The sequence below is a fragment of the Entelurus aequoreus genome, linkage group LG27 (assembly GCF_033978785.1).
Source record: "Entelurus aequoreus isolate RoL-2023_Sb linkage group LG27, RoL_Eaeq_v1.1, whole genome shotgun sequence".
Lineage (NCBI taxonomy): Eukaryota > Metazoa > Chordata > Actinopteri > Syngnathiformes > Syngnathidae > Entelurus > Entelurus aequoreus.
The window spans coordinates 10,846,001-10,859,093 of NC_084757.1; the positions used below are offsets into that span (position 1 = coordinate 10,846,001).

Genomic DNA, 13,093 nt, shown 5'->3' on the forward strand with positions numbered 1-13,093 from the left:
CTTGGATTTTTGACCACTCCTCTTGACAAAATTGGTGCAGTTCAGCTAAATGTGTTGGTTTTCTGACATGGACTTGTTTCTTCAGCATTGTCCACACGTTTAAGTCAGGACTTTGGGAAGGCCATTCTAAAACCTTAATTCTAGCCTGGTTTAGCCATTCCTTTGCCACTTTTGACGTGCGTTTGGGGTCATTGTCCTGTTGGAACACCCAACTGTGCCCAAGACCCAACCTCCGGGCTGATGATTTTAGGTTGTCCTGAAGAATTTGGAGGTAATCTTCCTTTTTCATTGTCCCATTTACTCTCTGTAAAGCACCAGTTCCATTGGCAGCAAAACAGGCCCAGAGCATAATAATACCACCACCATGCTTGACGGTTGGAGTGGTGTTCCTGGGATTAAAGGCCTCACCTTTTCTCCTCCAAACATATTGCTGGGTATTGTGGCCAAACAGCTCAATTTTTGTTTCATCTGACATCACATGGTCAAAGATAAGACCTTCTGGAGGAAAGTTCTGTGGTCAGATGAAACGGAAATTGAGCTGTTTGGCCACAACAAGTATGTGCTCCAATCACTCTATCACAAAAAAATAAGAGTTGTAGAAATGATTGGAAACTCAAGACAGCCATGACATTATGTTCTTTACAAGTGGATGTAAACTTTTGACCACGACTGTATCATCTCAAAACCCTCTTAAGTTGAGGTACCACTGTACTTAGTTTGTATTAAGTATTGATAAAGATGTTTTCTGACACAACATTCATGCTGTAAATCTGCGTAACCTAATGCAAGCCGCCACATGCATTTTTACAATTTTACTGCTTTTCATCTTATTATCACATGTACTCAGATATAGTTCCTTTATTTAGCCACACTTTTTTTTTCTTCTTACTGACAGCCAACTTCACCCTGTTTGTGTGTAACGTTTCAAAGCATTTCCTCTTATCAGTCCTTTCTGGATTAGCATAATTAGCCGAGCCCTCAAAATCCCGCTTTGCACGGGTCGATGAGGATGCCGATGGAGGTCGAGGAGGATGCCGGGTGGTCAGACAAGGACAAAGCCTTCTATAAATGTTATTTGAATTGTATTCATTCGAATTTATCCTTTGAAATCATTAAAAAAAGAAGTCACAAATTAAGTTGAACTTTTAAAAATTTTAGCAGCAAAGAAGAATGACAAACTTCATCAGGCTTATTGTTGCTAGGCAGAAATCATACACCACAATTGATATAAATCACAGGTGTCAAACTTTGTGGCCCGCCACTTCATTTTATTTGGCCCTCGAAAGCCTGGAAATAATATGCATCAATAAAGTATTGTAACTTTTTTTTACTAAATGTATTCTTTCTTTTTAATTTGGGAGAAAAAAAAAGTACTCCATGTAATCGCAAATTATGTTAACTTTAAATATTGTCTAATTATGCAAAAATATATTATCAAACATTCAAACCATTTTTTTAATAGAAATAAATACTAGTGGTTATGATTTCAAAGCAAGTTATCCATCAAATTGTGCAATGTAAAAGTAGCAATAGATTTCATGGTAAAATTGTGAAATTTACTGTGGTTTTTCCAGCATTTTTCTTAAAATGAGTAAAACAGTACTTTTTTTTAACTGTAATAAACTGTGGTGCTGTTTTGGCATTTACAGTAATACATACATGGCATTTATATATTGACTTGCGGTAAAAACAAACAAACTAGCAGCTCAAGTGCCACATTTTTACTGTAAAATTGCAGTTTTTTTATTTACAGTAAAATTCTAGCAACTGAGCTGCCCTTTTTTTTTTTTTTTTTTTTACCATAAACAGCAGTACTGTTTTTCCATTTACAGTAATATACACTAACTTTTGAGGTGAAATTATTTTTTTTACATTTTAGTTTTAAAAAATCTACTAATAAAATGCCTTAAAACATGGTGTAATACTAGTATTCACTGTTAGACGCGGCCCTCTGGTGCTAAACGTAACTGCGATGTGGCCCTCAGCGAAAACAACTTTGACACCTCTGATATAAATAAACCCACTATACTACAACTATACTGCTATGAGAGCCAGCAGACAAGCGCACACTTTGGGCAATTATTTATACGCATTATTTGCTCTGTATTCAATGTAAAATACATAATCGGCACTACCCGTAATGCTTGGTTTATTGAAGAAAACTAATGTTTAGTATGCATCCATCCACAATTTTATTTACACTGTATAATATAACCAGGATTTCACAGCATTTAACATTATTTTTTCACAGTGAAATACTGTAAAAATGACAATACCCTTATATTTCACAGCAGTTAACTGTTATTTCACAATAAAATACTGTAACTAGGGATGTCCGATAATGGCTTTTTGCCGATATCCGATATGCCGATATTGTCCAACTCTTTAATTACCGATATCAACCGATACCGATATCAACCGATACCGATATTAACCGATACCGATATCAACCGATATATACAGTCGTGGAATTAACACATTATTATGCCTAATTTGGACAACCAGGTATGGTGAAGATAAGGTACTTTTTAAAAAAATTAATCAAATAAAATAAGAGAAATAAATTAAAAACATTTTCTTGAATAAAAAAGAAAGTAAAACAATATAAAAACAGTTACATAGAAACTAGTAATTAATGAAAATTTGTAAAATTAACTGTTAAAGGTTAGTATTATTAGTGGACCAGCAGCACGCACAATCATGTGTGCTTACGGACTGTATCCCTTGCAGACTGTATTGATATATATTGATATATAATGTAGGAACCAGAATATTAATAACAGAAAGAAACAACCCTTTTGTGTGAATGAGTGTAAATGGGGGAAGGGTTTTTTTTTTGGGTTGGTGCACTAATTGTAAGTGTATCTTGTGTTTTTTATGTGGATTTAATAAAAAAAACAAAAAAACAACAACAAAAAACGATACTGATAATAAAAAACCCGATACCGATAATTTCCGATATTACATTTTAACGCATTTATCGGCCGATAATATCGGCAGACCGATAATATCGGCAGACCGATATTATCGGACATCTCTAACTGTAACCATAGTCCTTTACAATGATGGGCAAGCTACTAGGAAAATATAGTATGCTAAGCTACTAGTTACTCTGGATTAAATGTAGCTAAACTACAGGTGAAGCTATCCCTATAGCAGACCTGGGAAAAATACGGCCCGCGGGCCGCATGCGGCCCATTAGGTTTTTCAATCCGGCCTGCCGGACGTTTTACATCATTTTTTTAGACACCAGAGTGGGCGGCGTTTGTTTTCAGAGCAGCCAGCCCGAAACGTGTGTGTCAGAAACAGATGCGGAAGCAGATTTTTACTACAAAGGTCTGCATGAAAGTGGTAATATATCATATCGTAGGTGTTTATTACGCTTTGCATTCATATTTTGCTATTTTTTTTACATATTTGTTGTGTTTTGCCTGATTATAAAAGATACACAACTATCGAGGAGCTGGTCTGAGAAGTAAAAGAGGAGCGATGTTCATATGTTGTTAATATTCAGTGTTTTATTGTTCATAGTTGATATTGTAAATCCCACTTTCTTTATTTTCATGTACATTTTGGATGTCCCATTCAGTAAAAAAAACTTTTTTTGAGCTGGCCTGTCTTAACATTTTTAGAACTTTATCAGACATTGTTACTTTTGGTATTAGTGTTCCTGGAAAAAAAGGGACCCAAACATGGATACTGTACAGCACATTTTTACAGCTAAATGTGTAGTATCATTTATACACACATACACAGTGAAATATTTGCCCAGCTCTGCTCTACAGAATTGTAGCAAGCTACACGGCAAAAGTAGCTTGCTACTTCAACACGGCATGTACTGTATATAAATATATTTATTATCTTAATGTACAACTTTCCAACCAAACAAATAGGCAGAGATCAAATGCTCAAATTGATTGTTTATTATAATAAACACAAACTGGGAACATGCCCTCTGTCTGGCTTTTTCACATTTTAACATTTCTTTTAACTTGCAAAGTTGCAGTACCATGTACGAGGGAAACAAAACATTGGAAACAAATAAAAGAAAAGGCAGTTAAATAATAATAATTATATTCAATAAACACCAAAATACTGTATATACTCTCTATTGGAAGGGAGGCTTTTCATCACAGGATAAAATAGTGTTTCAGCAGAAACCACAGTGGCAAGATGACTATAACCTGCTGGCCAAAAGGAAAAGTACAAAACATTTATCTCACAAATCAGACATTAAAGGCCTACTGAAATGAATTTTTTTTATTTAAACGGAGATAGCAGATCTATTCTATGTGTCATACTTGATCATTTCGCGATATTGCCATATTTTTGCTGAAAGGATTTAGTATAGAACAACGACGATAAAGATCGCAACTTTTGGTATCTGATAAAAAAAAAGGCTTGCCCCTACCGGAAGTAGCGTGACGTAGTCAGTTGAACATATACGCAAAGTTCCCTATTGTTTACAATGATGGCCGCATGAAGTGAGAGAGATTCGGACCGAGAAAGCGACAATTTCCCCATTAATTTGAGCGAGGATGAAAGATTTGTGGATGAGTAAAGTGCAAGTGAAGGACTAGTGGGGAGTGGAAGCGATTCAGATAGGGAAGATGCTGTGAGAGCCGGGGGTGACCTGATATTCAGCTGCGAATGACTACAACAGTAAATAAACACAAGACATATATATACTCTATTAGCCACAACACAACCAGGCTTATATTTAACATGCCACAAATTAATCCTGCATAAAAACACCTCAGTGTTTGTTATGCTAGCTCCTAGCTCCTATGCTAGCTCCTAGCTCCATATAAGCCGCCAATCCAATTCAAACACCTGCACAACACACACAATCACTCAGCCCAAAAGACCGTTCACCTAACCCAAGGTTCATAAAGCTTATATATTTAAACAAAGTAACGTACGTGACGCGCACGTACTGGCAAGCGATCAAATGTTTGGAAGCGCAGCTGCTACTCACGGTACCTGATATTCAGCTGGGAATGACTAAAACAGTAAATAAACACAAGACATATATATATATATATATATATATATATATATATATATATATATATATATATATATATATATATATATATATATATATATATATATATATATATATATACTCTATTAGCCACAACACAACCAGGCTTATATTTAATATGCCACAAATTAATCCTGCATAAAAACACCTACGTGTTTGTTATGCTAGCTCCTAGCTCCTCTGCTAGCTCCTAGCTCCATAGAACACGCCAATACAATTCAAACACCTGATCAACACACACAATCACTCAGCCCAAAAGACCGTTCACCTAACCCAAGGTTCATAAAGCTTATATATTTAAACAAAGTTACGTACGTGACGCGCACGTACGGTCAAGCGATCAAATGGTTTGGAAGCCAAAGCTGCATACTCACGGTAGCACGTCTGCGTCTTTGTCATCCAAATCAAAGTAATCCTGGTAAGAGTCTGTGTTGTCCCAGTTCTCTACAGGCGTCTGTGTATCGAAGTCAAAAGTCCTCCTGGTTAGAGTCTCTGTTATCCGAGTTATTCGATCTTGACTGCATCTTTCGGGAATGTAAACAATGAAACACCGGCTGTGTTTTGTTGCTGCTGACTTCCTTCGCAAAATACGTCCGCTTTGCACCGAGAACTTTCTTCTTTGCTTGCTCAGCTTCTTTCTCCATAATGCAATGAACATAATTGCAACAAATTCACCAACACAGGTGTCCAGAATACATCCAGAATGAGATGAAAACAGCTATTTCGTATTGGCTTCAATGTGGAAGCCATACCCGTGTTCCCCGGGCTACGTCACGCGCATACGTCATCCTCAGAGGCGTTTCGAACCGGAAGTTTAGCGGCAAATTTAAAATTGCACTTTATAAGTTAACCCGGCCGTATTGGCATGTGTTGCAATGTTAAGATTTCATCATTGATATATAAACTATCAGACTGCGTGGTCGCTAGTAGTGGCTTTCAGTAGGCCTTTAAATTCCATCTTTACATGAACAGGAATCAATAAAAGTCAACATTTTAGTGCCAGGACTCGAATCCTCTGTAACTTTTATACCAGTCTTAACTAAGCAGCATTGACACTTTCTCATCGCCTCCCTCCTCCCGAAATTGTTTGCTCGCACAGCCAAGTTAGCCAGAACAAAACAGAATGTTTATAAAATGTTAAAAATAATGCCAATAAAATAAAGGACTGGTAAATGGCCTATTGATGCACCCTAGCAGAAACATAGGTATTTAGACAAGGCAAGACCCTTACCTCATGTAGTTTCTGCCACTGCTACGGGGAATATGTTTTGATGTTGCTTCCTGGTTTTAAAGGTCATGACCCGCCTTATCTTGCCTCTGATTGGCCTACCGTATTGTTTTGCCCTAACCTTAGCCAATTGTGACTCATCATCATGGATTTTCTCCATTTTTTTTTCAATATCATCATTGATTACTACTCACTGCAGATATTATGAGAGCCAACAAACATAACAAAGTATCACTTACTGTACAATGTCTGCTGTCACTCAAATGCCGATTGATAAAATCTTGTTTTATTCCCGTTTTAGATGAAGAATGACTCATAAACCTCACGAAGAAAAAGGAGGTGTGGCCATTTCCACATCTAGATTGGCTGTCCAAGTGTACCAACTTGTTGGGGTACGTCGTCATCCTTCTACTATCCAGGTGAGAGGCATGAGTTATGATTTAGAATAAACTTTTATGAGCAAGGAAACGTGAAAGCAGCTCATCAGTCGACTATGTCAACATTGGCACACGAGCTCGTGATCACGGCGCCGCTATAAATAGTTTGTCTGCGTTAGCTCTTATAATAACAATATCACTAATACTTGTTTAATATTCAAGTCACGACATGTAAATGGAGTATTGTTGGCCCTTTTTGGATGTTTTTTATTTGGGTTGTATGGGTGAAATAGAGGACCTCCCAGTGGCTCCGCTGTAATCGGACTTTAATTTACGTTTATTTACGAGTTAGAATGCATTGAAAAAATACATGTCATTTCTTTCATAAAAATTGTGAAAGATTGGCAGAATTCCCCAAAAAGTGCAGTTCCCCTTTAAGCTACGTAGCATCGCTGCTTGTAGCTCGTTAACGAACGCCCACCACTAGTTCTCTGTAATATCACAACCGATTACTGTAAAGTCAAACTGATTTGTCTTTGAGGAGTTCGCCAACTATGTTGCACACTCTTGTATCGTAAGTGGGGGTATGCTGTTAAACCAAGACAGTAATTAACTGTAAAATTACAATTATGAAGTTACAGCATATTATTGTAATTTTATTAAAATGAACTAAAAAATTACTATTGTGAAGTTACTGCATATTATTGTAATTTTATTACAAGTAACTCTAACATGACAATTGTGAAGTTACTGCATATTATTGTATTTTTTTGTCAAATTAACTCTAAAATGACAATTGTAATGTTACTGCATATTATTGTGATTTTATTAATATTAACTCTAAAATGGCAATTGTGAAGTTACTGCATATTATTGTAATTTTATTAAAATTAACTCTAAAATGCCAATTAGGAAGTTACTGCATATTATTGTAATTTTATTACAATTAACTCTAACATGACAATTGTGAAGTTACTGCATATTATTGTAATTTTATTACAATTAACTCTAAAATGGCAATTATGAAGTTACTGCATATTATTGTAATTTTATTACAATTAACTCTAAAATGGCAATTATGAAGTTACAACATATTATTGTAATTTTATTACAATTAACTATAAAATGGCAATTATGAAGTTACAACATATTATTGTAATTTTATTACAATTAACTCTAAAATGGCAATTATGAAGTTACTGCATATTATTGTAATATTACAACTAACTCTAAAATGGCAATTATGAAGTTACAGCATATTATTGTAATTTTATTAAAATGAACTAAAAAATTACTATTGTGAAGTTACTGCATATTATTGTATTTTTTTGTCAAATTAACTCTAAAATGACAATTGTGATGTTACTGCATATTATTGTGATTTTATTAATATTAACTCTAAAATGGCAATTGTGAAGTTACTGCATATTATTGTAATTTTATTAAAATTAACTCTAAAATGCCAATTAGGAAGTTACTGCATATTGTTGTAATTGTTTTCAAATTAACTCTAACATGACAATTGTGAAGTTACTGCATATTATTGTAATTTTATTACAATTAACTCTAAAATGGCAATTGTGAAGTTACTGCATATTATTGTAATTTTATTACAATTAACTCTAAAATGGCAATTATGAAGTTACAACATATTATTGTAATTTTATTACAATTAACTATAAAATGGCAATTATGAAGTTACAACATATTATTGTAATTTTATTACAATTAACTCTAAAATGGCAATTATGAAGTTACTGCATATTATTGTAATTGTATTACAATTAACTCTAAAATGGCAATTATGAAGTTACTGCATATTATTTTAATTGTTTTCAAATTAACTCTAACATGACAATTGTGAAGTTACTGCATATTATTGTAATTTTATTACAATGAACTCTAACATGACAATTGTGAAGTTACTGCATATTATTGTAATTTTATTACAATTAACTCTAAAATGGCAATTATGAAGTTACAACATATTATTGTAATTTTATTACAATTAACTATAAAATGGCAATTATGAAGTTACAACATATTATTGTAATTTTATTACAATTAACTCTAAAATGGCAATTATGAAGTTACTGCATATTATTGTAAAATTATTACAACTAACTCTAAAATGGCAATTATGAAGTTACAGCATATTATTGTAATTTTATTACAATTAACTCTAAAATGGCAATTGTGAAGTTACTGCATATTGTTGTAATTTTATTACAATTAACTCTAAAATGGCAATTATGAAGTTACTGCATATTATTTTAATTGTTTTCAAATTAACTCTAACATGACAATTGTGAAGTTACTGCATATTATTGTAATCGTATTACAATTAACTCTAAAATGGCAATTATGAAGTTACAACATGTTATTGTAATTTTATTACAATTAACTCTAAAATGGCAATTATGAAGTTACTGCATATTATTGTAATTTTATTACAATTAACTCTAAAATGGCAATTATGAAGTTACAACATATTATTGTAATTTTATTACAATTAACTCTAAAATGGCAATTATGAAGTTACTGCATATTATTGTAATATTATTACAATTAACTCTAAAATGGCAATTATGAAGTTACAGCATATTCTTGTAATTGTATTACAATTAACTCTAAAATGGCAATTGTGAAGTTACTGCATATTATTTTAATTGTTTTCAAATTAACTCTAACATGACAATTATGAAGTTACTGCATATTATTGTAATTTTATTACAATTAACTCTAAAATGGCAATTATGAAGTTACAACATATTATTGTAATTTTATTACAATTAACTCTAAAATGGCAATTATGAAGTTACTGCATATTATTGTAATATTATTACAATTAACTCTAAAATGGCAATTATGAAGTTACAGCATATTCTTGTAATTGTATTACAATTAACTCTAAAATGGCAATTGTGAAGTTACTGCATATTATTTTAATTGTTTTCAAATTAACTCTAACATGACAATTATGAAGTTACTGCATATTATTGTAATTGTATTACAATTAACTCTAAAATGGCAATTATGAAGTTACAACATATTATTGTAATTTTATTACAATTAACTCTAAAATGGCAATTATGAAGTTACTGCATATTATTGTAATATTATTACAATTAACTCTAAAATGGCAATTATGAAGTTACAGCATATTATTGTAATTGTATTACAATTAACTCTAAAATGGCAATTATCAAGTTACTGCATATTATTTTAATTGTTTTCAAATTAACTAACATGACAATTGTGAAGTTACTGCATATTATTGTAATTGTATTACAATTAACTCTAAAATGGCAATTATGAAGTTACAACATATTATTGTAATTTTATTACAATTAACTCTAAAATGGCAATTATGAAGTTACTGCATATTATTGTAATATTATTACAATTAACTCTAAAATGGCAATTATGAAGTTACAGCATATTCTTGTAATTGTATTACAATTAACTCTAAAGTGGCAATTATGAAGTTACTGCATATTCTTGTAATTGTATTACAATTAACTCTAAAATGGCAATTATGAAGTTACTGCATATTATTTTATTTTTTTTTTAAATTAAATCTAAAATGACAATTGTGAAGTTACTGCATGTTATTGTAATTTTATTGAATTTAACTCCAAAATTACATTTGTGAAGTTACAGCATTTACTTCTTATTGTAATTAACTTTAAAAGCTCAGCAATTACAGTACATTTCTTGAAAGACACAGTAAATTACAGTAATTGTTACTGTAAAAGTACTGCAATTATTGGCCAGTAATTTGCTGTGAATTTCCAATGAAAATGTTGATACGACATACAGTGTGGGTAGACTGCGGTCCACACAAGGCCATAAAGTCCAAACTTTGGGAAGTGGAACCATCGAAGTCAAATCCCCCATAAGTACAATAAATTGGAGTTCAACCCCTCATAATGCAAACCTTGCAAGAACTCAGTTTAGTTAGCATCTACAGCAGCATTTCTTAACCATAGGGCAGCGAGCGCCCCTTTGAGGGCCGCCCAAAAATATCTGTTTCTCAGCTGTGGAGCGTGACTCAGTTGTAATACACTTTTTCACCACTTGTGGCAGTAATGACCACCTCAAACAAGCAAGTCTGGAGCTAAAGTCATGATGAAGTTTCTTAAGCGCAATAATTATGACTTTTCATTTGCACTTTAATTCTATGGACAATTTACTTAAACATATTCATTATTAATATAGTTTATTTATTTTAACACAATAATTGAACATTTATTTTTCAATCAGTTATTTACAGTGTTGGGTTAGTTACTGAAAACCAGTAACTAGTTACAATTACTAGTTACTTTATTTCAAAAGTAACTCAGTTACTAACTCAGTTACTTACACCAAAAAGTAATGCGTTACTCTGAAAAGTAACTATTTAGTAACTTATTTTTCCCCCCCTTTTTTTAAGGCTCCCATTAATGCCCTTTTAGCCTTCATTTCAGTACTGTTATTGCACTGGAGAATAATACAATCTGTTGATCAACTTGACATGCATTTGCATCACTGAACTCAGAAAGCAATGTGGTCTACATACAACACACAAACAATGTGCTCTACATACAACACACAAACAATGTGCTCTACATACAACACACAAAGACAAAGATATGTTTCAAAGGGCCAATTTATTTCAGGCCAGAAAAAATTGACAAAACTATTTTAAATAGCTGCAACATAATGGCACTTTAACTTTAACTCTAAGTAGATAGAATCTTTGATCCAAGACACAACTTACATTTAACTAAAATGTTATTTTCTTTGTGCTCGACAAAAGAAAAGTATTGAGAATGTCTCCATGTTAAAAAACTCGACTTCTGGCTTCGCCATGATGTCTTGTTAGTTGTTATGAGAGTAGCGTATGTGTGTGTGTGTGTGTGGCCCTTTAAGATATGACAGCATGAGAGGTGAGTGACGTCAGTGAGTGAGTGGGCGAGAGAGGTGAGGGAGCGGCGACAGTGAGTGCGTGTAGGTGCTCTAGCTTGGTGGATGGCTGCGTGCAATAAAGTCACAAAGTTGCAACAAACCGCCGGGCTCGTCATTCACCCTCAGCTGTAACGACCCTCTTCCGGGTAAAGTGAAGGTTGTTAGATCCGAAGTACGGCTCTGGAGGAACGTCTCCCCTGCGGGGAGGCGTGCTTTCTGTGGGTGGGGGAAAGCACGCCTCTTCTTTTCCACCGGAGCGCTCCAATAAAACACACTCAGATCTTCAGTTTCTAGCCGATACTACATACAAATAATGTAAAATAACGCAGTAACGCATCATGCAGTAACGGTAACTGAGTTACTGTATATAAAAAAATAACGCGTTAGATTACTAGTTACCGCCGAAACTAACGGCGTTACTTAGTAACGCGTTAGTCCCAACACTGGTTATTTATGAGTCCCTTCTTATGCAGTATATTTGGTTAGTACTAATTTTTACATTCAGCCTGACCTAAGCCTAAGGTGTTAAATAAATGATAATTTTTGTGATTAACACATGGTTTTTATATAGTTTGATAAGGTTGTAAACCTTAAGTAGGTTAGCTACAATTATTGAATTTGATTAAAATCAAGAGTAGATTACTAATTCAGTGTCAATATTTAAGTGGGTCCTTGCCCACTCTGTATGGAAACGCAGAGGTCAAAAAGGTTAAGAATCCCTAATCTTTAGAATAACTCCACCAGCGTGTTTTTCCTTTTTGTGGTCTTTTTGTGTACAAAAAGTGTGATGCTGGACGGTGGGATGGGTAGTTACTATTCTACTTTTATTATTTAAATAAATAAATAACAAACATTTTTGTGAGGGGGGGGGGCAAAAAAAAGTGTTTTTTCAGTGCCTGTATTATTTCCCTATCAAATGAATAAATAAATATTATTAAAAAAAAAAGAAAAAAGTGTGATGCTAACCATAGAACAGGAAGTGCAACATAGCAAAGCAATACAACGTATAGAATATCCCCTGTTATACCCCTATTATATGCGACGCAGCACTTTTATTTTGAAATTGTAACAACTTGGAAGTCAAACAAGTTTGTATTGTGACGGACCCGTCAGCCCACCTAATTGTTTATTCATAACTGAGTCTATCCCAGCTCTTAGGAAATGACTAAAACTGTAATATTATGACAAATTATTTACTTTAGCAAATGTATCACCGTTCTGTATTAAGTGTAAAACACATTTCGTCTCCTCATTCATGCACCGACAATGAAGTCGTGCCCCTCATCTTATTATTGCTAACCCTCTCCTTGCCTCACGCCGTCATACTCCATTCTCTGAAAAGCAAGGCGCACATTCGCCCGATAACCATCTCATCGCCCGCCCGCACGCACGCAACGCGCCTCCCATGGCCGCCATTAGTGAGCAGCATGGCTCGCAGCAGCAGTGACGGATCAAGCGATGCTGATTGTTCATGACGCTGGCAGTTAGCTG

At 33.8% G+C, this 13,093-nt stretch overlaps 1 protein-coding gene across 5 annotated transcripts in view; it reads left to right on the forward strand.

Moving 5' to 3' along the window:
* The window catches only part of LOC133644392 (cyanocobalamin reductase / alkylcobalamin dealkylase-like), a 137,086-nt gene that overhangs the window by 22,480 nt on the left and 101,513 nt on the right, over positions 1-13,093 (forward strand). For all 5 annotated transcript variants that reach the window (XM_062038815.1, XM_062038816.1, XM_062038818.1 and 2 more), the window contains exon 6: positions 6,577-6,694. In XM_062038815.1, coding sequence (XP_061894799.1) covers positions 6,577-6,587 — 11 coding nt within the window. In that variant the 3' untranslated portion in view covers positions 6,588-6,694. The remainder of the gene's footprint in view (positions 1-6,576; positions 6,695-13,093) is intronic.